This window comes from Gouania willdenowi, chromosome 24, assembly GCF_900634775.1.
Source record: "Gouania willdenowi chromosome 24, fGouWil2.1, whole genome shotgun sequence".
Lineage (NCBI taxonomy): Eukaryota > Metazoa > Chordata > Actinopteri > Blenniiformes > Gobiesocidae > Gouania > Gouania willdenowi.
The window spans coordinates 11,302,929-11,330,611 of NC_041066.1; the positions used below are offsets into that span (position 1 = coordinate 11,302,929).

At 32.0% G+C, this 27,683-nt stretch overlaps 2 protein-coding genes across 2 annotated transcripts in view; one reads left to right on the top strand and one right to left on the bottom strand.

Annotated features, from left to right (window-relative positions):
* Positions 1–2,721: 2,721 nt before the first annotated feature.
* LOC114457689 (N-lysine methyltransferase SMYD2-B-like) lies at positions 2,722–24,583 on the top strand. The gene is made up of 12 exons (XM_028439708.1): positions 2,722–2,964; positions 4,285–4,348; positions 5,209–5,319; positions 19,303–19,363; positions 19,497–19,621; positions 19,701–19,768; positions 20,760–20,862; positions 21,668–21,778; positions 23,033–23,153; positions 23,229–23,403; positions 23,481–23,589; positions 24,291–24,583. The coding sequence occupies exons 1-12, from the start codon at positions 2,795–2,797 to the stop codon at positions 24,369–24,371; spliced, it is 1,299 nt and encodes a 432-aa protein (XP_028295509.1). The 5' UTR covers positions 2,722–2,794; the 3' UTR covers positions 24,372–24,583.
* Positions 24,584–26,297: 1,714 nt separating this feature from the next.
* Positions 26,298–27,683, bottom strand: part of LOC114457592 (tyrosine-protein phosphatase non-receptor type 14-like) — a 46,816-nt gene continuing 45,430 nt past the window's right edge. Inside the window, exon 20 of the mRNA XM_028439556.1 lies at positions 26,298–27,665. Within this exon, the coding sequence (XP_028295357.1) occupies positions 27,537–27,665 (129 nt within the window). The 3' untranslated portion in view covers positions 26,298–27,536. The remainder of the gene's footprint in view (positions 27,666–27,683) is intronic.

The window sequence follows — 27,683 nt, forward strand, 5'->3', positions numbered from 1 at the left end:
ATGTTTTAAACACACTGATTCCTCACTAAAAGATGGTGATCCAGTCAGACACAGCATGGTTTTCCTGGTCCTCATGTGTTGACTGTCAAGTCTTCTTACACACTGGAGTTTTTCCACCAGAGCAAACACAGCTCAAACCAAATCAAATATTTTTGTCCATTTATTCAACACAATTGCATCATTATTTTATTCCCTGGTCGATCTACAGACTTAAAGATAAATAAAGACAATAGATATAACAATATTACCTTATGTCTTACTGAACAATAAATCTGCTGATAAATTAGTTAACGTGTTGCGAGTCAGCCAGGCTACATAACGTGTGTGTCAAAGATGGAGGGTGGGCCTGAAAATAGATTTTTAGTTGGTGAAAAACATTACATAAAAGAACTCTGAAGAAACGGTTAGATGTGGAAAATAAAGTTAATTTTGCCTACTTTAGGCTACAACAATGAAACCCTTTTTGTTGTGTTTTGCTGCCTCCAAGCAACTGATGTCAGAAAATACACCCAGGATTTAAACAAGTTAATCAGAAAACTCCAGATGTTCTTATTCACTTCTATTTTCTCCCTCCATCCTCAAAAGGTTTAATTAAACATGCTCAGACTCAAACATGAGTCTGCCTCAGTGATGGACCCTGGTCAATCTCACCTGAACAACCTTTGGCTGCAAATCACATCCATCATTGTGCTGTTTTCTAGAGACAATCTACGGTGGCTGAGAAGTGCAAAACACATTTACAAATACCACAATATATTTACAAATACCACAACACATTTACAAATACTACAACACATTTACAAATACTACAACACATTTACAAATACTACAACACATTTACAAATACTACAACACATTTACAAACACCACAACATATTTACAAATACCACAACATATTTACAAATACTTCAACACATTTACAAATACTACAACACATTTACAAATGACCGCAACATATTTACAAATACCACAACACATTTACAAATACTACAACATATTTACAAATACCACAACACATTTACAAATACAACAACACATTTACAAATACTGCAACATATTTACAAATACCACAACACATTTACAAATACTACAACACATTTACAAATACAACAACACATTTACAAATACTGCAACATATTTAAAAATACCACAACACATTTACAAATACTACAACACATTTACAAATACTACAACACATTTACAAATACAACAACACATTTACAAATACTACAACATATTTACAAATACTACAACACATTTACAAATACTACAACACATTTACAAATACTACAACACATTTACAAATGACCGCAACAAATTAACAAATACTACAACACATTTACAAATACTACAACACATTTACAAATACTGCAACACATTTACAAATGACCGCAACAAATTAACAAATACTACAACACATTTACAAATTACTACAACACATTTACAAATACCACAACACATTTACAAATACCACAACACATTTACAAATACTACAACACTTTTACAAATGGCCGCAACAAATTAACAAATACTACAACACATTTAAAAATTACTACAACACATTTACAAATACCACAACACATTTACAAATACTACAACACATTTACAAATACTACAACACTTTTACAAATACTACAACACATTTACAAATACTACAACACATTTACAAATACTACAACACATTTACAAATTACTACAACACATTTACAAATACTACAACACATTTACAAATACTACAACACTTTTACAAATGGCCGCAACAAATTAACAAATACCACAACATATTTACAAATTACTGCAACACATTTACAAATACTACAACACATTAACAAATGACCACAAAACACTTTTACAATGTCATTTGTAAAAGTGTTATTTGTAAATGTGTAAAAGTGTTGCAGTAATTAGTAAATGCGTTGCCGTCATTTGTAAAAGTGATGCAATAATTTGTAAATGTGTTGCAATAATTTGTAAATGTGTTGCGGTCATTTGTAAAAGTGTTGCAACAATGAATTTTTTTAATCGGTTTTCCGAATTAATTTTTTTAATCCGTTTTCCGAACGCTGCCTTCATCACTCATTATTGTCATTTCTTTATTCTACCAACAGGAGGCAGTGTTGGCTTTATTAGAGCAGGTTTTAGTGCTGCTCTGTATTATATATTGATTATCTGATAGATAGAGTCATTGATTGATGAAGCACAGCTCTGGATGTCAGAATAAGTCGAGGCCAATTCAACTTACTACAATAACAAGGGATAACAGCATTTAAAAGATAAAAAATAACAAATAAAACAGCGAGGGGCAGCAAACTAACATGCACGTGTTCTTCCCATCACTCCAATCAAAAGCAGTCAAGTGAAGAAGATGTGAGTACAAAAGCGGAAGTAACAACTTTCTAAGTAAAACTACCGGAACATACATCAAAATATAGAATTATTTTATTTTATTTATTCATTTATTTATTTAAAAAAAAACAACTGCAAATCATTTTAGTAATCAACTTATTTTATTCATTTTTTATTCTATCTTTGGTTGTTTATGTGCATAATAACTGTTATTATTAAGCTGGTGTCAAAAAAATAATAAAATAAAATTGGTAAACATTCTATATTTTCTGTTGTAGTATACTTAATTAAAATGAGTTTAACATGGACTTGGGTCTGTATTATTATAAGGACTGTTGGGGAGGGTGACACCTCAAGCAGACTCTGTGTGTGGCACATCCCACTTCTCCCATTACTCCCTCTGTACTCCCAGTGAAGGGAACCAGTGGCAGAAGAATTAAACAGAGAAATGACGGACAGCATCGCAGGGATTGAGAGGTTTGACAGTTTGGAGAAAGGACGAGGTCTCCGAGTCACAAGACCCTTTAAAGTGGGAGAACTCCTGTTTTCCTGTCCTGCCTTTTCTTATGTGCTGTCAGTGAGAGAGAGAGGCTTTTACTGTGAGTTCTGCTTCACCAGGTAGGTTATTTATTTTTAGATATGTTATTTATAGCTGGGAATGTATCTTCAAAGGCTTTTGCCTTTGTGATTATCAAAGTCATTTCCCCCTGGGATAAATAAAGTACTTCTGATTCTGATTGTGACCATTGTTTACATTCATTTAGTATGTTTGACATATATTTCTTCCCCCTACTCTTTTCTAAAGGCAATTATTATTTAAGATGCCACAGGCTACAGCAGTGTTTTTCAACCTTGGGATTGAGACCCCATGTGGGGTCATCTGAAATGTCTAGGAATTGTAAAAAAAAATACATTTTTGAACTATTATTTTTTAAATACACATCACACACACACACACACACACACACACACACACACACACACACACACACACACACACACACACACACACACACACACACACACACACACACACACACACACACAATAAATATCAAATAACTGTACCCCTATACTTAAACTTTCTCAAATATACTGGAAATCTAGTTCAAATAAAATGCAGTATAAAAACTTTGTGCACTAATCCTGGCTACTCTGTATTTGTAACACACTTTAATAAACATGATCAAAAAGTAATTCTAGAAAAAAAATATCTCTGGGGTCGCCGGACGTTTGCCACTTTATTTCTATTTCTGTCTTTGGCTCATATTTCCCTTTATGATGGCTGTCAAATGATCTCCTCCAGTGACTTATCTTTGATATTATTATTATTATTATTATTATACCCAATGTTTTACAGGGTGATGATGTTGTTTTTGCGTTGGGAAGGCAGTTCCATGCATGTGATAGTCAAGTTCAAGATGCAAAGTGTGCCCCTCAGTTTGAACTTAGATATTTTAAAGAGAACAGTTAACAAAGGAGGAAGAAAAACTCATTTCTAGGTGAATCTAGTTAAAATGTCACCTCAACATGTTTACAATTTTCCCGAGAGTCCCATGTTGTTCCTATTTTTTCCCGTCCCAACATTCAACCACTGCCAATGCCAAGTTACACGATGAGGCCCCAATGCTAGAGGATCAGCTTTTGGACTGCTTTCCTGTTTCTGTGTTAAAAAAACAGCTGCTCCAACATAAGGTCAGCTCTATTAATACCATAGAATGTTTTAAAGCCCTTCTTTGCTATCAGTTACAACACAGTAGCAGCGACTGCTGTTTTTTCTACTTGAGGGCAAAGGATGGTAAAGTGTGCACACATGACACAGCAACACCAATCATCAAATACAAGATGCTTCTGCTTCAGGTTCATATCCAATTTTCTTTGATAAACAATGTTATAGTTTAGTCTGTGTAAAAAAGGTGATGTTTCTGTGCTTTGCAGGAAAGAGAACTTAGCAAGATGTGGGAAGTGCAAGAAAGCCTTCTATTGCAATGCAAAATGCCAGGTAGGAAGAACTTTGCACTTGGTAAAGTGTCGGCTGTCACGGTGAGACTACAATACATTGTAATTGATGTAATGCAACAAGAAAGCAGTATTTTGGTTGGAGTAGAAGCTAAAGCATTTACATTTGTAGCTGTCTCATCTGTGCATGTACAACTTTCATAACACACACACACACACACACACAAAAAGGGAAAAAGATGCACGATATATTGTTGACGGTATGAGTGGTATCGTAATATCATGGGTGGGTGAAGCATTTACAGAGTGGCACTTTTTCCACTTTAAATAGGAAAAAAAAAAGTCTTATTTATGTTATTGTTATTTCAATATTTTATAATGAGTGGAAAAGCTCATACCCAGGCTAAGTATGTGAATAGATCCAGTGTTAACGTTGAATTAAAGTGTCCACGGTCCAGTCCACGGTCCAGTCCAGTAAACTAAGTTTGGGGTGTAATTAGCAGCTGTAATTAGCAGTGACGACGACAACTTCTCACTTTGATCACAAAACGTGCGTCTCGTTTATTAACAGAAGAAGTATTAACACACTTTGGTGCCTCTGCATAAAAAGCCATTGCTTTGGTCTGTTTTGCCTTTCCAAAAATATAGTAATGTATCGTTATCGTGAGCTCAGTATCGTCTACTGTATCGTATCATGAATTCTGTCTAAGATCCCACCCCTACTGAATAGCTAACCCTGTTTTCAACCACTTTATTTTTTTTTCAACTGGGCAAAAGTACATTTGTGTAACCAGCGTGAGGTTATCTTATCTTATTATCTTGTGTTATTTTTAAACCATAAGGTTAGTCTTTCATGTGTTTTTGGGAATAATGTTTTGTGTTTGTGATCACGTGTGCTCCTAGAAAGGGGACTGGTCCAATCACAAGCTGGAGTGCTCGGCTATGAATGCTTTCGGAGATCACTGGTGCCCATCAGACCTGACCCGCCTCGTGGCTCGGATACTCAACAAGAAGGTTGAACAGGAATCATTAGACCCTAAAGACCACTGTAAAAATAATGCATATACTTAAACAGGGCTAAGAAAGCAGTAAGGCACAAAAAATGACAAAAAACTAAAATCAAAAGTAAGGCTATAGCAAGGCTTTTTTTTCAAAAATTTAAAAAAAAAAGAAATTGAGTTAGGACCATCATTAGACCCTAAATACCACTGCAAATATAATGCATATACTTAAATAGGGCTAAGAAAGCAGTAAGGGACAAAAAAGGACAAAAAAGTTTTTTTCCCAAAAGTAAGGCTATAGCAAGGCTTTTTTTTTTTTTTAAATTTCAAAAAAACAAAATTTAAGTTAAGACCATCATTAGACCCTAAAGACCACTGCAAAAATAATGCATATACTAAAACAGGGCTAAGAAAGCAGTGAGTCACAAAAAATGACAAGAAACAAAAATCACCCAAAGTCAAAAGTAAGGCCATAGCAAGACTTTTTTTTTCAAAATTTTCAAAAAAAAAAAAAATTAAGTTAGGACCATCATTAGACCCTAAATACCACTGCAAATATAATGCACGTACTTAAACTAGGCTAAGAAAGCAGTAAGGCACAAAAAAAGGACAAAAAACAAAAAATTCCCAAAAGTAAGGCTATAGCAAGGCTTTTTTTTCCAAAAATTTCAAAAAAACAAAATTTGAGTTAAGACCATCATTAGACCCTAAAATCTACTGCAAACATAATGCACATACTTAAACAGGGCGAAAAAAGCAATGAGTCACAAAAAATGACAAGAAACAAAAATCACCCAAATTAAAAAGTAAGGCTATAGCAAGGCTTTTTTTTTCAAAAATTAAAAAAAAAAAAGAAATTGAGTTAGGACCATCATTAGACCCTAAAACTACTGCAAATACAATGCACATACTTAAACAGGGCTAAGAAATCATTAAGGCACAAAAAAGGACAAAAAACAAAAATTTCCCAAAAGTAAGGCTATAGCGAGGCTTTTTTTTCCAAAATTTTCAAAAATAATGCATATACTTAAACAGGGATAAATAAGCAGTAATGCACAAAAAATGACAATAAACTAAAATCACCCAAAATCAAAGATAAGGTTACAGCAAGGCTTTTTTTTTTTTTTTTTTAAATTAAAAAAAAAAAAAAAAATTAGTTAGGACCATCATTAGACCCTAAAATCTACTGCAAATATAATGCACATACTTAAACAGGGCTAAGAAAGCAGTGAGTCACAAAAAATGACAAGAAACAAAAATCACCCAAAATAAAAAGTAAGGCTATAGCAAGGCTTTTTTTTTTGAAAATTTCAAAAAAAAAAAAAAAAAATTCAGTGAGGACCATCATTAGACCCTAAAATCTACTGCAAAAATAAGGCACATACTTAAACAGGGCTAAGAAAGCAGTAAAGCACAAAAAAAGACAAAAAACTAAAATTTCCCAAAATTTAGAGGTAAGGCTTTAGCAAAGCATACTTTTCAAAAAATTCAAAATATTTAAATTGAGTTTAGACCATTATTAGACCCTAAAATCTACTGCAGATATCATGCACATACTTAAACAGGGCTAAGAAAGCAGTAAGGCACAAAAAATGACAAGAAACAGAAATCACCCAAAGTCAAAAGTAAGGTTATAGCAAGGCTTTTTTTTTTTCAATTTAAAAAAAAAAAAAAAAAAAATTGAGTTAGGACCATCATTAGACCCTAAAGACCACTGCAAATATAATGCACATACTTAAACAGGGCTAAGAAAGCAGTAAGGCACAAAAAAGGACAAAAAACAAAAAATTCCCAAAAGTTAGGCTATAGCAAGCCTTTTTTTTTCAAAAATTTCAAAAAAAAAAAAAAATAAATTGAGTTAAGACCATCATTAGACCCTAAAGAACACTGCAAACATAATGCACATACTTAAACTAGGCTCAGAAAGCAGTGAGGCACAAAAAATGACAAAAAACTAAAATCACCGAAAATAAAAAGTAAAGCTATAGCATGGCTTTTTTTTTCAAAAATTCCAAAAAAAAAAAAAAAAATTGAGTTAGGACCATCATTAGACCCTAAAGAACACTGCAAATATAGTGCACATACTTAAACAGGGCTAAGAAAGCAGTAGGGCACAAAAAATTACAAAAAACTAAAATCACCCAAAATAAAAAGCAAGGCCATAGCAAGGCATTTTTTTTGAAAATTTCAAAAAAAAAAAAAAAAAAATTGAGTTAGGACAATCATTAGACCCTAAAAACTACTGCAAATATAATGCACATACTTAAACAGGGCGAAGAAAGCAGTAAGGAACAAAAATTGACAAAAAACTAAAATCATCCAAAATCAAAAGTTAGGCTATAGCAAGGCTTTTTTTTCAAAAATTTAAAAAAAAAAAAAAAATTGAGGTAAGACCATCATTAGACTCTAAAGACCACTGCAAATATAATGCACATACTTAAACAGGGCTAAGAAAGCAGTAAGGCACAAAAAAGGACAAAAAACAAAAATTTCCCAAAAGTAAGGCTATAGCGAGGCTTTTTTTCCAAAATTTTCAAAAAAACAAAATTTGAGTTAAGACCATCATTAGACCCTAAAGACCACTGCAAAAATAATGCATATACTTAAACAGGGCTAAATAAGCAGTTATGCACAAAAAATGACAATAAACTAAAATCACCCAAAATCAAAAGTAAGGTTACAGCAAGGTTTTTTTTTTTTTTTAAATTAAAAAAAAAAATTAGTTAGGGCCATCATTAGACCCTAAAAACTACTGCAAATATAATGCACATACTTAAACAAGGCGAAGAAAGCAGTGAGTCACAAAAAATGACAACAAACAAAAATCACCCAAAATAAAAAGTAAGGCTATAGCAAGGCATTTTTTTTTGAAAATTCGAAAAAAAAAAAAATTAGTTAGGACCATCATTAGACCCTAAAATCTATTGCAAACATAATGCATATACTTAAACAGGGCTAAGAAAGCAGTAAGGCACAAAAAATGAAAAAACAAAAAAACAAAAAATTACCCAAATTAAAAAGTAAGGCTATAGCAAGGCTTTTTTTTTCAAAAAAAAAAAAAAAAAAAAAAAAAAAAAAAAAAAATTGAGTTAAGACCATCATTAGACTCTAAAGACCACTGCAAATATAATGCACATACTTAAACAGGGCTAAGAAAGCAGTAAGGCAACAAAAAATGACAAAAAACAATTATTTCCCAAAATTTAGAGGTAAGGCTTTCGCAAGGCATACTTTTCAAAAAATTCAAAAAATTTAAATTGAGTTTAGACCATTATTAAACCCTAAAAACTACTGCAAATATAATGCACATACTTAAACAGGGCTAAGAATGCAGTAAGGCACAAAAAAAGACATAAATCAAAAATCATAAGTAAGGTTTTAGCAAGGCATTTTTTTTTTTTTAAATTTCAAAGAATAAAAATTGAGGTAAAAACATCATCAGACCCTAAAATCTACTGCAAATATAATGCACATACTTAAACAGGGCTAAGAAAGCAGTAATGTACAAAAAATGACAAAAAACTAAAATCACCCAAAATAAAAAGCAAGGCTATAGCAAGGCATTTTTTTTGAAAATTAAAAAAAAAAAAAAAAAATTGAGTTAAGACCATCATTAGACTCTAAAGACCACTGCAAATATAATGCACATACTTAAACGGGGCTAAAAAAGCAATAAAGCACAAAAAATTACAAAAAACAAAAATCACCCAAAATAAAAAGTAAGGCTATAGCATGGCTTTATTTTCAAAAATTCCAAAAAAAAAAATAAAATTGAGTTAGGACCATCATTAGACCCTAAAAACTACTGCAAATATAATGCACATACTTAAACTAGGCTAAGAAAGCAGCAATACACAAAAAAGGACAAAAAACAAAAAATTTCCAACAGTAAGGCTATAGCAAGGCTTTTTTTTTTCAAAAATTTAAAAAAAAAATTTTGACTTAAGACCATCATTAGACCCTAAAGACCACTGCAAAAATAATGCATATACTTAAACAGGGCTAAGAAAGCAGTAGGGCACAAAAAATTACGAAAAACTAAAATCACCCAAAATAAAAAGCAAGGCTATAGCAAGGCATTTTTTTTGAAAATTTCAAAAAAAAAAAAAAATTGAGTGAGGACCATCATTAGACCCTAAAAACTACTGCAAATATAATGCACATACTTAAACAGGGCGAAGAAAGCAGTAAGGCACAAAAATTGACAAAAAACTAAAATCATCCAAAATCAAAAGTTAGGCTATAGCAAGGCTTTTTTTCAAAAATTAAAAAAAAAAATTGAGTTAGGACCATCATTAGACCCTAAAAACTACTGCAAATATAATGCACATACTTAAACTAGGCTAAGAAAGCAGTAAGGCAGAAAAAATGACAAAAAACAAAAATCACCCAAAATAAAAAGTAAGGCTATAGCATGGCATTTTTTTTCCAAAATTTTCAAAAAAAAAAAAAAATTAAGTTAGGACCATCATGAGACCCTAAAGACCACTGCAAAAATAATGCATATACTTAAACAGGGCTAAATAAGCAGTTATGCACAAAAAATTACAATAAACTAAAATCACCCAAAATCAAAAGTAAGGTTACAGCAAGGTTTTTTTTTTTTTTTTTTTAAATTAAAAAAAAAAATTAGTTAGGGCCATCATTAGACCCTAAAAACTACTGCAAACATAATGCACATACTTAAACAGGGCGAAGAAAGCAAAGCAGCTTAGATTGTTGTTGGCAGTTTTTACAGAGAATGAACAGTTTTACTCTCACTTATTGAGTAGTCACTGAGGATTTAACAGACCATGATTTAAAGTAAAATTTAAATACAATGTGGAAGGCAAGAATTGAACCTGGAACCACTGACACACACTCATATTAAGTTAGAGGTAAGCTCTTGTTACACTGAGCTAAAGCTGCCCGTTAAAACTATAGATTAAACTTCCTATTTGTGATTTGCTTTAACAGCAACAGTTTTTATGCGTTACTATAGCATAAAAATGATGCACAGCACCAAAAGCATAGATGTTTGAATAAACAAGATCACACTCACTCATTGAGAAATTAACAGACTTTTTACCTCGAGTGAAATTTATATAAATTGTGGAGGGCAAGAATTGAACCTGGACCCACAGATGATTGCTCAAAAGAACATAGAAGCAAGAGCTAATTACATTGAGCTAAGGAGCCCATAGAAAGTCTATGTTAAAAGTCCTACTTGTGTGTAGCAAATTTTCTCCAGTTTTTATGTCTCTCTATTGCCTTACTTCCATTTTTTGCTTTTTGAGAATATAAAATCACCCAAAATCAAAAGTAAGGTTATAGCAAGGCTTATTTTTCAAAAATAAAAAATAAAAATTGAGTTTAAACCATCATTAGACCCTGAAAACTACTGCAAATATAATACACATACTTAAACAGGGCTAAAAATCAGTAAAGCACAAAAAATGAAAAAAAAACAAAAATCATCCAAAATCAAAAGGAAGGTTATAGCAAGGCTTTTTTTTTTTTCAAAATTTTCAAAAAAAAAAAAAAAAAAATTAAGTTAAGACCATCATTAGACCCTAAAGACCACTGTAAATATAATGCACATACTTAAACGAGGCTAAGAAAGCAGTAAGGCACAAAAAGGACAAAAAACAAAATTTTTCCAAAAGTAAGGCTATAGCAAGGCTTTTTTTTTCAAAAATTTCAAAATATTTTTTTTTAGTTAGGACCATAATTAGACCCTAAAATCTATTGCAAATATAATGCATATACTTAAACAGGGCTAAGAAAGCAGTAAGGCACAAAAAATGACAAAAAACTAAAATCACCCAAAATAAAAAGCAAGGCTATAGCAAGGCATTTTTTTTGAAAATTTCAACAAAAAAAAAAAAAATTGAGTTAGGATGATCATTAGACCCTAAAAACTACTGCAAATATAATGCACATGCGTAAACAGGGCTAAGAAAGCAGTGAGGCACAAAAAATGACAAAAAACAAAAATCATCCAAAATCAGAAGTTAGCTTATAGCATGGCTTTTTTTTTTCAAAATTTTCAAAAAAAAAAAAAAATTAAGTTAGGACCATCATGAGACCCTAAAGACCACTGCAAAAATAATGCATATACTTAAACAAGGCTAAATAAGCAGTTATGCACAAAAAATGACAATAAACTAAAATCACCCAAAATCAAAAGTAAGGTTACAGCAAGGCTTTTTTTTTTTTTTTTTTAATTAAAAAAAAAAATTATTTAGGACCATCATTAGACCCTAAAATCTGCTGCAAACATAATGCACATACTTAAACAGGGCTAAGAAAGCAGTGAGTCACAAAAAATGACAACAAACAAAAATCACCCAAAATAAAAAGTAAGGCTATAGCAAGGCATTTTTTTTTGAAAATTCCAAAAAAAAAAAAATTAAATTAGGATCATCATTAGACCCTAAAAACTACTGCAAATATAATGCACATACTTAAACAGGGCGAAGAAAGCAAAGCAGCTTAGATTGTTGTTGGCAGTTTTTACAGAGAATGAACAGTTTTACTCTCACTTATTAAGTAGTCACTGAGGATTTAACAGACCATGATTTAAAGTATAATTCACAATGTGGAGGGCAAGAATTGAACCTGGAACCACTGACACACACTCATATTAAGTTAGAGGTAAGCTCTTGTTACACTGAGCTAAAGCTGTCCGTTAAAACTCTAGATTAAACTTCCTATTTGTGATTTGCTTTAACAGCAACAGTTTATATGCGTTACTATAGCATAAAAATGATGCACAGCACCAAAAGCATAGATGTTTGAATAAACAAGATCACACTCACTCATTGAGAAATTAACAGACTTTTTACCTCGAGTGAAATTTATATAAATTGTGGAGGGCAAGAATTGAACCTGGACCCACAGATGATTGCTTAAAAGAACATAGAAGCAAGAGCTAATTACATTGAGCTAAGGAGCCCATAAAAAATCTATGTTAAAAGTCCTATTTGTGTGTAGCAAATTTTCTCCAGTTTTTATGCCTCTCTATATATATTTTTTTTAGTTAGGACCATCATTAGACCCTAAAATCTATTGCAAATATAATGCATATACTTAAACAGGGCTAAGAAAGCAGTAAGGCACAAAAAATAACAAAAAACAATAATTTCCCAAAATTTAGAGGTAAGGCTTTAGCAAGGAATACTTTTCAAAAAATTCAAAAAATTTAAATTGAGTTTAGACCATTATTAAACCCTAAAAACTACTGCAAATATAATGCACATACTTAAACAGGGCTAAGAATGCAGTAAGGCACAAAAAAAGACATAAATCAAAAATCAGAAGTAAGGCTATAGCAAGGCTTTTTTTTTTTTTTAAATTGAAAAAAAAAAAAAAATTTTAGTTAGGACCATCATTAGATCCTAAAATCTACTGCAAACATAATGCATATACTTAAACAGGGCTAAGAAAGCAGTAAGGCACAAAAAATGACAATAAACAAAAATCACCCAAAATAAAAAGTAAGGCTATAGCAAGCCTTTTTTTTTCAAAAATTCCCAAAAAAAAAAAAAAATTGAGTTAGTACCATCATTAGACCCTAAAAACTACTGCAAATATAATGCACATACTTAAACAGGGCGAAGAAAGCAGTGAGGCACAAAAAATGACAAAAAACAAAAATCATCCAAAATCAAAAGGAAGGTTATAGCAAGGCTTTTTTTTCAATATATATATATATATAAAAAAAATTAAGTTAGGACCATCATTAGACCCTAAAGACCACTGCAAATATAATGCACATACTTAAACTAGGCTAAGAAAGCAGTAAGGCACAAAAAGGACAAAAAACAAAATTTTTCCAACAGTAAGGCTATAGCAAGGCTTTTTTTTTCAAAAATTGCAAAAACATTTTTTTTTAGTTAGGACCAGCATTAGACCCTAAAATCTATTGCAAATATAATATGCATATACTTAAACAGGGCTAAGAAAGCAGTAAGGCACAAAAAATGAAAAAACAAAAAAGCAAAAAATTACCCAAAATCAAAAGCAAGGCTTTTTTTTCAAAAATTTCAAAAAAAAAAAAAAATTGAGTTAAGACCATCATTAGACCCTAAAGACTACTGCAAATATAATGCACATACTTAAACAGGGCTAAGAAAGCAGTAAGGCACAAAAAAAGACATAAATCAAAAATCAGAAGTAAGGCAATAGCAAGGCTTTTTTTTTTTTTTTAAATTGAAAAAAAAAAAATTATAATTTTATTTAGGACCATCATTAGATCCTAAAATCTACTGCAAACATAATGCACATACTTAAACAGGGCGAAGAAAGCAGTGAGTCACAAAAAATGACAAGAAACAAAAATCACCCAAAATAAAAAGTAAGGCTATAGCAAGGCTTTTTTTTTGAAAATTTCAAAAAAAAAAAAAGAATTCAGTGAAGACCATCATTAGACCCTAAAATCTACTGCAAAAATAAGGCACATACTTAAACGGGGCTAAGAAAGCAGTAAAGCACAAAAAAAGACAAAAAACTAAAATTCCCCAAAATTTAGAGGTAAGGCTTTAGCAAAGCATACTTTTCAAAAAATTCAAAAAATTTAAATTGAGTTTAGACCATTATTAGACCCTAAAGACCACTGCAAATATAATGCACATACTTAAACTAGGCAAAGAAAGCAGTAAGGCACAAAAAGGACAAAAAACAAAATTTTTCCAAAAGTAAGGCTATAGCAAGGCTTTTTTTTTCAAAAATTGCAAAAACATTTTTTTTTAGTTAGGACCAGCATTAGACCCTAAAATCAATTGCAAATATAATATGCATATACTTAAACAGGGCTAAGAAAGCAGTAAGGCACAAAAAATGAAAAAACAAAAAAGCAAAAAATTACCCAAAATCAAAAGCAAGGCTTTTTTTTTTCAAAAATTTCAAAAAAAAAAAAAAAATTGAGTTAAGACCATCATTAGACCCTAAAGACCACTGCAAATATAATGCACATACTTAAACAGGGCTAAGAAAGCAGTAAGGCACAAAAAAAGAGATAAATCAAAAATCAGAAGTAAGGCAATAGCAAGGCTTTTTTTTTTTTTTCAATTGAAAAAAAAAAAAAAAAATTTTATTTAGGACCATCATTAGATCCTAAAATCTACTGCAAACATAATGCACATACTTAAACAGGGCAAAGAAAGCAGTGAGTCACAAAAAATGACAAGAAACAAAAATCACCCAAAATAAAAAGTAAGGCTATAGCAAGGCTTTTTTTTTGAAAATTTCCAAAAAAAAAAAAAAATTCAGTGAAGACCATCATTAGACCCTAAAATCTACTGCAAAAATAAGGCACATACTTAAACAGGGCTAAGAAAGCAGTAAAGCACAAAAAAAGACAAAAAACTAAAATTCCCCAAAATTTAGAGGTAAGGCTTTAGCAAAGCATACTTTTCAAAAAATTCAAAAAATTTAAATTGAGTTTAGACCATTATTAGACCCTAAAATCTACTGCAGATATCATGCACATACTTAAACAGGGCTAAGAAAGCAGTAAGGCACAAAAAATGACAAGAAACAGAAATCACCCAAAGTCAAAAGTAAGGCTATAGCAAGGCATTTTTTTTTCAATTTAAAAAAAAAAAAAAAAAAAAAATTGAGTTAGGACCATCATTAGACCCTAAAGACCACTGCAAATATAATGCACATACTTAAACAGGGCTAAGAAAGCAGTAAGGCACAAAAAAGGACAAAAAACAAAAATTTCCCAAAAGTAAGGCTATAGCAAGGCTTTTTTTTTCAAAAATTTAAAAAAAAAAAAAAAAAAAAAAAAAAAAATTGAGTTAAGACCATCATTAGACCCTAAAGAACACTGCAAACATAATGCACATACTTAAACTAGGCTCAGAAAGCAGTGAGGCACAAAAAATGACAAAAAACTAAAATCACCGGAAATAAAAAGTAAGGCTATAGCATGGCTTTTTTTTCCAAAAATTCCAAAAAAAAAAAAAAATTGAGTTAGGACCATCATTAGACCCTAAAGAACACTGCAAATAAAATGCACATACTTAAACTAGGCTAAGAAAGCAGAAATACACAAAAAAGGACAAAAAACAAAATTTTTCCAAAAGTAAGGCTATAGCAAGGCTTTTTTTTTTCAAAAATTTCAAAAAAAAAATTTGACTTAAGACCATCATTAGACCCTAAAATCTACTGCAAACATAATGCACATACTTAAACAGGGCAAAGAAAGCAGTGAGTCACAAAAAATGACAAGAAACAAAAATCACCCAAAATAAAAAGTAAGGCTATAGCAAGGCTTTTTTTTTGAAAATTTCAAAAAAAAAAAAAAAAATTCAGTGAAGACCATCATTAGACCCTAAAATCTACTGCAAAAATAAGGCACATACTTAAACAGGGCTAAGAAAGCAGTAAAGCACAAAAAAAGACAAAAAACTAAAATTCCCCAAAATTTAGAGGTAAGGCTTTAGCAAAGCATACTTTTCAAAAAATTCAAAAAATTTAAATTGAGTTTAGACCATTATTAGACCCTAAAATCTACTGCAGATATCATGCACATACTTAAACAGGGCTAAGAAAGCAGTAAGGCACAAAAAATGACAAGAAACAGAAATCACCCAAAGTCAAAAGTAAGGCTATAGCAAGGCATTTTTTTTTCAATTTAAAAAAAAAAAAAAAAAAAAATTGAGTTAGGACCATCATTAGACCCTAAAGACCACTGCAAATATAATGCACATACTTAAACAGGGCTAAGAAAGCAGTAAGGCACAAAAAAGGACAAAAAACAAAAATTTCCCAAAAGTAAGGCTATAGCAAGGCTTTTTTTTTTCAAAAATTTCAAAAAAAAAAAAAAAAAAAAAAAAAAATTGAGTTAAGACCATCATTAGACCCTAAAGAACACTGCAAACATAATGCACATACTTAAACTAGGCTCAGAAAGCAGTGAGGCACAAAAAATGACAAAAAACTAAAATCACCGGAAATAAAAAGTAAGGCTATAGCATGGCTTTTTTTTCCAAAAATTCCAAAAAAAAAAAAAAATTGAGTTAGGACCATCATTAGACCCTAAAGAACACTGCAAATAAAATGCATATACTTAAACTAGGCTAAGAAAGCAGAAATACACAAAAAAGGACAAAAAACAAAATTTTTCCAAAAGTAAGGCTATAGCAAGGCTTTTTTTTTCAAAAATTGCAAAAACATTTTTTTTTAGTTAGGACCAGCATTAGACCCTAAAATCAATTGCAAATATAATATGCATATACTTAAACAGGGCTAAGAAAGCAGTAAGGCACAAAAAATGAAAAAACAAAAAAGCAAAAAATTACCCAAAATCAAAAGCAAGGCTTTTTTTTTTCAAAAATTTCAAAAAAAAAAAAAAAAATTGAGTTAAGACCATCATTAGACCCTAAAGACCACTGCAAATATAATGCACATACTTAAACAGGGCTAAGAAAGCAGTAAGGCACAAAAAAAGAGATAAATCAAAAATCAGAAGTAAGGCAATAGCAAGGCTTTTTTTTTTTTTTTCAATTGAAAAAAAAAAAAAAAATTTTTATTTAGGACCATCATTAGATCCTAAAATCTACTGCAAACATAATGCACATACTTAAACAGGGCAAAGAAAGCAGTGAGTCACAAAAAATGACAAGAAACAAAAATCACCCAAAATAAAAAGTAAGGCTATAGCAAGGCTTTTTTTTTGAAAATTTCAAAAAAAAAAAAAAAAAAATTGAGTTAAGACCATCATTTGACCCTAAAGAACACTGCAAATAAAATGCACATACTTAAACTAGGCTAAGAAAGCAGCAATACACAAAAAAGGACAAAAAACAAAATTTTTCCAAAAGTAAGGCTATAGCAAGGCTTTTTTTTTCAAAAATTTCAAAAAAAAAATTTGACTTAAGACCATCATTAGACCCTAAAATCTACTGCTAACATAATGCACATACTTAAACAGGGCTAAGAAAACAGTAGGGCACAAAAATCTACAAAAAACTAAAATCACCCAAAATAAAAAGCAAGGCTATAGCAAGGCATTTTTTTTTGAAAATTTCAAAAAAAAAAAAAAATTGAGGTAAGACCATCATTAGATTCTAAAGACCACTGCAAATATAATGCACATACTTAAACAGGGCTAAGAAAGCATTAAGGCACAAAAAGGACAAAAAACAATTATTTCCCAAAATAACGGTAATGATCCTTCCGCAGGTTCACCTACGGAAACCTTGTTACGACTTTTACTTCCTCTAGATAGGCAAGGCATACTTTTCAAAAAATTCAAAAAATTTAAATTGAGTTTAGACCATTATTAGACCCTAAAAACTACTGCAAATATAATGCACATACTTAAACAGGGCTAAGAATTCAGTAAGGCACAAAAAAAGACATAAATCAAAAATCAGAAGTAAGGCAATAGCAAGGCTTTTTTTTTTTTAAATTGAAAAAAATATATATATATTTTAGTTAGGACCATCATTAGATCCTAAAATCTACTGCAAACATAATGCATATACTTAAACAGGGCTAAGAAAGCAGTAAGGCACAAAAAATGACAAAAAACAAAAATCACCCAAAATAAAAAGTAAGCCTATAGCAAGCTTTTTTTTTCAAAAATTCCCAAAAAAAAAAAAATTTTGAGTTAGGACCATCATTAGACCCTAAAAACTACTGCAAATATAATGCACATACTTAAACAGGGCGAAGAAAGCAGTGAGGCACAAAAAATGACAAAAAACAAAAATCATCCAAAATCAAATGGAAGGTTATAGCAAGGCTTTTTTTTCAAAATTAAAAAAAAAAAATAAAAAAAAAATTAAGTTAGGACCATCATTAGACCCTAAAGACCACTGCAAATATAATGCACATACTTAAACTAGGCTAAGAAAGCAGTAAGGCACAAAAAATGAAAAAACAAAAAAGCAAAAAATTACCCAAAATCAAAAGTAAGGCTTTTTTTTCAAAAATTTAAAAAAAAAAATGAGTTAAGACCATCATTAGACCCTAAAGACCACTGCAAATATAATGCACATACTTAAACAGGGCTAAGAAAGAAGTAAGGCACAAAAAATGACAAAAAACAAAAATCACCCAAAATAAAAAGTAAGGTTATAACAAGGCATTTTTTTTTTTCAATTTAAAAAAAAAAAAAAAAATTGAGTAAGGACCATCATTAGACCTAAAGACCACTGCAAATATAATGCACATACGTAAACAGGGCTAAGAAAGCAGTAAGTAAGTAAAAATGACAAAAAACAATAATTTCCCAAAATTTAGAGATAAGGCTTTAGCAAGGCATATTTTTCAAAAATTAATTAAAAAAAAAAATTGAGTTAAGACCATTTTTAGACCCTAAAAACTACTGCAAATATAATGCACATATTTAAACAGGGCTAAGAAAACAAAGGTAAACAGCACCAAAAGCCTCAATATTTGTTACCTCCATTTTTTGCCATTTGAAATGATTTTGCCCTTATTTTTGCCTTATTACAGCCCTTCGCCCTTTTCATGGCTTACTATAGCCTTTCATTCACTTCACTGACGATTTTAGATACATTCATTTTGAGTAAAAAATCAAATACTTTGTCGGGGGCGAGAATTGAACCAGGATCTGCTAATGCTTGCTCAAAAGATTGTGGAAGCAATACAGCAGCCAATTTTTCTGAAAGTTCACAAGCAGCAGTTGTCTCACTCAAGCAGACCTAATCAAGCACTTTAAAGCGTGTAAAAGCAGCCCAATTTGCATGAAACCTTAAATTACATTAAAAGTTAAGTATTCCCACTAAAAGAGGAAGATTGTAGCAACATTTTAATCGGAAAAAAAAATGTTACTGTAGCAGCAGGATTAAAGCTTTAACAGCAGTTTTTCTCAAAGTACATGAGCAACAGCTGACACACTCTAGCATGCCTAATCAATCACTCTAAGCAGTAATGTTCCACTAAGCAGTGAAACATTTTGAATATTGTATTATTCCCACAATAAAGCTTTTCTGAATTGTTTTTTGTTAAATCTAGTCATCCACTTTCTCCACAGAAGATGCAGAAGGAGAGATCTGCCTCTGAGGTGATCTTACCTGTTCAAGACATGCAATCACGTAAACACGTTTACTTTTTCTCTACTGATCCGGGTTTACTTAGTAGGATTAGCAAAAACATGTAAAAACACAACAACAACACTTCTTCAGATATCTGACAAGAATCCTATGTCCTTTAATTTACCGTACACAGATGTGGAGGATGAAGATAATGAGAAAAGAGAAATGACTGAGGTAGACATTGCCGCACTGTATCGATTTTACGGCAAACACTTGGAGATGCCTGAGCATAAAGATTTACTCACAATCTTCTCCCAGGTACACACACACGCACACACACACACACAATGACAATAACTAAGTAAGTAAAAGCTGCTCATTCTGCATCTTCCAACAGGTCTCCTGTAATGGATTCACAATAGAGGATGATGAACTTTCCCACATGGGCACTGCAGTCTACCCAGAGTAAGAAGCAAACCACATGCACGAACACAATTTAGAATATTTCAGCAACACATAGAAACGGAATAATCTGCTTTCTCTTACGTTGATCATCTAAGGCTATTTTTTGTTTGTATTTATAATTTAATTATGGCGTAATAGAGTTTAAATGGACTAAAACGAGTGTGACGCACGACTTTGCTTTTCTGTTACTGATGCTGGAAGAGAGAGCGTTACATGACAACCAGTAAAACCAGTTTGCCCACTACAGCTGAGGCAAAGGTTTTAAAGGGTTAAAGCACATGTGTCAAACTCAAGGCCCGGGGGCCAAATCTGGCCCTTTAGCTATCCAAATCGGCTTGCAGGAGGAGGTAAGAAAAAGATAGAATAAACATGAATTATTGTGTCAATTACCAAATAATTCAGTTATAGATACAGTATCTCAGCCCTTCGAAATACACTAATTTAATGAAACTCCACAACATTTTTTTTGAGGCTCGCAGCTATTCCATGTTTTTTTTTTTTTCATTTGACTGCAGTCATTTTAAATCATAAAATTGTTCAAAGGACTCCATTTTTTTGAAATTATTTATCATAATTTCCCAAAATTAAATACAAATTTGTCGCAAAATCCGTAAGATTTAAAAGAGAAAAACATGCAGGGACTGATATCGGTCACTTATTGTTTGAATATTGTCGACGCCTTACATAATTTATGTATTGTTTATACGTCGTAGTGCAAACTTGGGAAAATTGTTTGTTGAAATTGTTCGTTTTCTAGCCTAAAATCTGCAGCACACTTAAAATAAAAGCACTTCATATTTGGCTCTTGAACTAAAATTGGCACCCCTTGGTTAGCTTGCCTTCTCAGCTGTTTGTGGAGGTTTTTTTCAAAAATGTTTTACACAAACCGGATCACACTTACGTGAGAGACTCATTGTCAAAGTGAACTTTGAGAGATATTTTTAACCTTGATGCTTGTTTTTCTTTTCAAATCTGACCCCTCCTCTCCCAGCATGGCCCTGATAAACCACAGCTGTCTTCCCAGCGTCATAGTCACATATAAAGGATCGACAGCTGAGGTTCGAGCAGTGCAGGACATGAAACCTGGAGAAGAAGTGAGGAAACTGCCATTATAGGGCGCTGTGTCTTTTATTTTCCTGTTCTTTTCTTTTGAACATGTCTGTGATGCTCTTTGTTGATGTGGGTGGCGTGTATACTCAATGCATGACTCATCAGTTTGTTTTTTTAAAAAACTTATTTTATTCTTTGTGTTCAAACACATTATATGAGTTAATAGGCTTGTTGCAACTTCTGTTTGTCACTCCTTTTAAATTCGAATTGGATCAAATTTATATTGGCAACTCCATTGGCTTTACCCTCCTATTATCCTCACATATTACTAAGACATTTTACCCTCGGGGTCAATATGACCCCTGGGATATTTGCCTCCAGAAAATGATTTTCAGAAAATCCAATACATAAATAACCCCTTGATAGTGAAACCTTGACTTGTTTTCTAGCGCCATCATCAGGCGAAAATATTAAAATTAGAATTCATTTATCTTGAATATTTTTTGCCCAAATCTTCTCAAATTTTCCTGCCATAAACATATTCATGTACTTATTTTTATGTAACATATTTGGGGTTATTCACTATAAAGTCCTCTCTCTCAGACACATCCTCCTCTACGTCTCTTTCACTGTGAAAGAGCTGTTCCATATCAACTCCACACCTGCAGACACGTTTTACACAGCTAAAAATGATGATTTTTTTTTTTTGAATGGGGTCATATTGACCCCAAGGGTAGTTGGAGGGTTTAGGAACATTATTTGAATGACTGTGCCTTTGTTCAACTATTCTAAGTCAAATGTTTGCTTGAACGTAATTTTTTAGTGATGACATGTTTCCTTCTTGCCCAGTTGCTGATCACCTACATAGACCTCCTCTACCCAACAGATGACCGCAATATCAGACTAAGAGAGTCATATTACTTTTGCTGTGACTGCCAGGAGTGTAAATACAAGTCAATGGTAAAAACAAATTAAAAAAAATGCAGCTGTGTGATCTTATAATATTCTATTAGTTCACATGTGGCAAACTCAAGGTCCCAGGGCCAAATCAGGCCCTTTAAGCATCCACTTTGGCCTGCTAGAGAAAGTGAAAAAAATGACAGAAAAAAACAATAATCATTGTGTAAAATAAATGAACAAATGCCAACTTCTTCAGCTGTATGTGTTTATTGTTAATGAACATGAGTTAGTACACATTACCCAAAGCGGAGATATTTGTAGGTAGTATTCATAGAGAATTAACAGCATTATATTAATTCATTGAGCATTTAACAAATATTTAGTTAGAGTAAAGGCTACAGACACTGTGAAGGGCAAAGGAAGGTCGAAGCAGGCTCTGATCACACTGAGCTAAAGCTGCTCGTAGAGGTCCAAGGATAAAAGTCCTAAGTATGGGATGAACGCTAAGTATTCCGACTAAAAGTATAATTATAAGAAAGAGGAAGATTGTAGCAACATTTTTTTTTTTTACTGTAGCTGCAGGCTTAAAGCTTTAACAGCAGTTTTACTCAAAGTTTATGAGCAACAGCTGTCACATTAAAAAAAAATGCAGCTGTGTGATCCTATAATATTCCATTAGTTCACATGTGACAAACTTAAGGTCCCAGGGCCAAATCAGGCCCTTTAAGCATTGACTTTGGCCCACTAGAGAAAGTAAAAAAAAATGACAGATAAAACTATAATTGTGTTACATTGTGTAAAATAAACAAATAGATACTGTATCTCAGTTCCTTTTAAATTCACAAATTCAATAAAACTCCAAAATCGTGCAAAATCTCGCAATTTTATCATGTGTATGTCACATGACTGCAGTCATATTTACCAAAACAATTAAACAATTTTCTAAAATCCTGCAATTTTTCACAAAAAGGCCATACATTACACAAAAAATCAAATCAAATTGGTCACTAAATCAACTGCAATCTGTCATTTATTGCTTGGATATTGTAGGTGCCTTATGGGTATACAGTAGCTTCTATATGTGGAAATGCACAAGCTAGGGCATAATGTTAAAAATGATTTTTTTCCCGCCTAAAATCTGCAGTTTACTAGAGTTAAAAACTGGTCTATATTTGAGTTTGACACCTCTGCATTAGTTATATAAAATCCCAATTAGATCGTTTTTTGCTTCTCTGCACGTCAGGTCACAATGGTAAAATAAAAGAATATCCGTGCACGTTATCTTTTGCTTGACTTGCCATTTCTGTCTCACAGGACAAAGCAAAGCTGAAAGTACAGAAGCGTAGTGACCCCATCGAGCCGGACATCATCAACAACATGCTGCGCTACGCCAAGAAAACCATCCGAGAGTTCAGAGCCTTCAAGAGTGTCAAGAATATCCTCCACCAATGATAGCAATGATTTGCTTTTCATCCTGTTGCTTGTTGAATCATCCTTGACTTTGTTTCACCTCCTGCCGAGTTGTTGGAGATGTGTGAACACAGTCTGGAGCACATGGGAGGAGTGTTTGCCGACACCAACGTGTACATGCTTCACATGATGTATCAGGCCATGGGAGTTTGTCTCTGCTTGACGGATCCCTACGGAGCTGTCAGATATGGAGAAAAGATCATCAAACTGTACAGGTAAAGCCAGATAAATACAAAGAACCATTTTTCTTGTAAAATGACATTCTAACTGTTTAAATATGATCCATCCACAGTCAGCTGTATCCCCCGTACTCCTTGAATGTTTCGTCATTGTATCTGAAGTTAGGCAGACTCTACATGACCTTGGACAGGAAAACAGCAGCTCTCAGCATCTTTAAGAAGGTAACATGAGTTACATTCATCTCACACAGGGTTATAGCTACAGTCAGTGCAGTACAGACACCCGCACTTTCATAAAAACTAAAATTCATCCCCCTTATTGGTCCAGTTAAATTGATGGAATGGTGATCAAGCCACTCACAGCCAGTGATGAGTAAAGTGACAAAAAACATTAGTAGCAGGTGGCAACATGATTTATTATTATTTATTGTAATTAAACCTAAATTATTGAGAATGTAATTGTGATTTACTCTCAGGGGGAATTTTTTATTTTATTGGAAAAAATGCCAGTCACTGTAATCGTAATGGAGTTGTAATTCAACATGGATAATTGAAGACATAATTGTAATTTGAAAAATGTAATTGACCCCAACCCTGGCTGCATTCATAGAGTTGGACTGCTTGAATTATGTGCATGCATTATTGCATTATAGAGCTTTACCTAAACCAAATTTGGTCCATCAAAGCATCAAAACTGTGTGATTATATAGTAAAAAAAAAAAGCTAAATGTATTCATTTTCTGTGACAAGTGAGCAGTAATATACAGTACATGTGTATGTTACAAAAATGTTGAAATTGCTCTTCCTTTATCAGACTTTTGATTGAAATGAAGAATATCATTGTTTTCAGTAGTACTGTTACGTTAAAGGTGCCTACACTCACTTTGCTGCATAAAAACTGTAACATGTTTGTGTGCACACAGGCTATGGCTATAATGGAGGTGACCCATGGGAAGGATCACCTTTATCTGACCAAGCTGCGCAAAGAATTGACACAGAGATGAGAAACAAATCTTCAATTTTTTTTTTTTAGATTTTACTACATTTTCTAAAATCTTGGAAAAGTTATTTGTAAAACACTTGAACCTGTTTATTTGATAAAATAAAAACTTACTTATGCAGTGATGGAAATGGTGGAGGAAATTATAATTGCAAATGAAAAAAAAAAAAAAAATGAAATTTCAATTGTTTATTGATACTATAGATCACAAAGAAATGACGTATGGGATACGAGGTGTCACCTACTCATGGTTGGAAAATAGATAGCAATGTGTAAAAATAAATAAAACTGTGTCAGAGTTTATAAATGTAACCTGCGTAGTACTATGCAGTTTTGTGGATTTCTTTAATGTCATTTTTGCAGATGATGAAATGTGTTTTGTTCTGGTAAAAATGTAAAAAAATAAATAAATAAAATGGGGATATTACATTAAAAAAAAATTGTAACGGTATTAAACGTGAAACCAAATTCCTTAGAGTTGTAACTGATCATAAAATAAAAATTTCAAAATCAACAGCAATGCTGCACATGTTTAAATTATATTACAAAGCCTTATGTGTAATTTACTAGTCTTTAAATGCTCCCTATTTATCATATCGTGTGGAATTGTGGGTATCTACTTACGAATTCAATTGTTTTACAAAAGTGAGTAATACGTAATATTACAGTAACAAGGATGATTACTATGCACATATAAAATAATGCAAATAATGTAAATTCACAATCACTTCCACATTCAACGATGCAAGAATGAACTTGGAAAAATTGTGAATTATTTTTAATTTTCAGTAAACTTGTTCGCAATTCTGTTTTTGAATGTTGTAGATATTGATGATTTTTATGTTGTGCTTTGTTTGTTTTCTTCTTTTTTTCCCTTGCATCTCCAAAGCTGGTAGTTAATCGAATATTGTTGAGTCGTGAAATTTGTTGACGTATGGTGACAATATTAAAAAAAAAGGGGGAACTGATCAATTTTTCTTCTTTAAAGAATAATTATTAAAAAAACAATGTTCGGTATTTAACGACTTTCTGCTAAAACTGGTGCCGTGCATTGCACAGAAAACAGATTTCTGAGAGTGTAAAGTTTGTACTTTGTGTAGTTTGTGAAGCGTCAGAATCAGGGGAATTCCAAGTCTGTTTAATGACCTAAATAAAACTTTTCATGTGCTCACTCGTGTGTTCAGGGTGTTTTTGCACTCAAAATGAGACAATATAAAAAGTGAAAAAAATCATGTGCATCTACCGTCTATACTGTCGGAACAAATCTTTATCAAGGCAGATAATTCAAACCAACAATAAAATATTATTACTTAAAATAAATTAAGGTTTGTGTGTGAGCATATAAACATATTTTGAAGTGTGTATTTGTTAAAATATATATATATATATATATATATATATATATATATATATATATATATGTATATATGACTGTTTTGTCATTGTTTTTAAAGCAGCATCCTGAGGCCACTATCCTTAAAAATAAAAATAATAATAAATAAATAAATGACAATATTAAAAAAAAAAATTTAGAATCTTTTGAAACTTGAACTTAAAAAAAAAAAAAAAAAGTAAACAAATTTACAGCTAAAACGAAGCAGTATATTTTGTTGTCACTAGTTTGTTGTTTTCATAAATTGCAGACAGAAAAAAAAAATTCAGAATTTTTTAAAATTAATTATTAAATCTAAATATTATGAAATGGGATTATTATTCAGAAATATATTGAAAAATATAATCACTTTGCCTGTTATTTTTTATTTGATATTTTATAATTTTTTTTTTTAAATTATTTTGGTTGTTTTTTACTTTAAATATCCTTTAAGATGATTTCTGGAACTGAGGAGGATTAACTTCTGAGCTACATACGAAAGATGAGTGAGACGTGCCCATTGTGATTCAAAAACAATCCGGACATTTCCCTGTATTTATTTTCCACGCGCTAATAAACAAATTGACAGCCTGAAGCTTTAAACATCACTGTTGATAATTTGATTTATTCACCAGATGTTTTGAAATCTCTGTTCAGGAATGCACAGTTACAGCGAAGAAACACATTCAGAAAAAAAAGTAAAGAAGTGCAACAGAACACTTATATGAGAGAGTGTAAAGCTTGTACTGTATCAGATAATATATACAATGAAGTATCAAAATGCATGCATAGTTTAATATGTTGCAGTATTTTTAGGGTTACCATAACAATCAAGGAAACGCTGGACATAATAAAAGGCTTTTTAGATTTAGAAAAAGTTAAAAAAAAAAAAAAAAAAAAAAAAAGTTAATAAGATGAAATACGTGATTTTACAAATAGGACTCACAACAAAAATGGGAATCAGTCAGTTTAGAAATGCCTTTCAGAGTGTGACACATTCAACATCCTCTTCTGGCAAAGCAAATTAAATATGGAGTACGGAATGACGTCTTTGGGGGTACAATGTATGGATGATTCAGACATGTCAGTCAGGCAGTTTTTTTGTTACATGTAGTTTCAGTAAGGCACAAAGACACAGTATTCACATAAAGAAGGAATGAAATATCTATCAACAACCACTAATTCAAATCGGCAGTTTGCGTTTAATTGAAATACTTTGGACTACAAAGGTGATCGCATCGTAAGATGTGACGCAACATGATTTTCTTTTTAGTCGAAATGCTTCAGACGGTAACAATCCCCATGTATTTTGCATAAAAATGAATAGCAAAAGGATGAAATAAATTAAAAGATTACATACAATATTGACTTGAATGCCTGCAGTGTTGAAACATAAAGATATATCACTTTACAGCAGTGATAAAAGAACACTTTAGTTTGGCAAAGTTGTTTTTTTTTTAGGAAAAGTAAAACTGCTGCCACCTACTGGTTAAGCAGAGTATTACAATTTAAAATGATGGCATGCAGATTAAAGTGAAACGGAGCCAACATTCCTGCCACTACATTTGAATAAATTTGTACAAAAAAAAAAAAACTGACAGTTACACCTGTGGGTGTGAAATGTTGATTTATATAAATGGGATGAAACGAGTCCTTTCCCCTCTGTTTGAAATCAAATGTACATTAAACATTCAACATAAATCTCTGTATCAGAGCACCATGTTTCACTGTGGGTTAGAATCTTCTCCTGATCTGTGTCACTATGTGGGCTCCACGTGACGCTTCTATGCACCACGATCAAATGAGTCGGGAGTTCTTGAGAAACTGAATTAGGACCTGGTAGACGAACTGGTACTGGGAGATGGTCTGGACCATCATGGTCCTCTGCTGCCTCAGCTCTGACAGCATGGTGGGAACCTCCACCGGCTGATGGGGAAGGAAGGA

Excerpts from the sequence above, each read along its gene's own strand:
- LOC114457689 (XM_028439708.1), top strand. The coding sequence starts at position 2,795 with ATGACGGACAGCATCGCAGGGATTGAGAGGTTTGACAGTTTGGAGAAA. Across the intron at positions 4,349-5,208 it reads ATTGCAATGCAAAATGCCAG|AAAGGGGACTGGTCCAATCA; the intron begins GTAGGAAGAACT and ends GTGTGCTCCTAG. Across the intron at positions 23,154-23,228 it reads AGCCTTCAAGAGTGTCAAGA|CTCCTGCCGAGTTGTTGGAG; the intron begins ATATCCTCCACC and ends ACTTTGTTTCAC.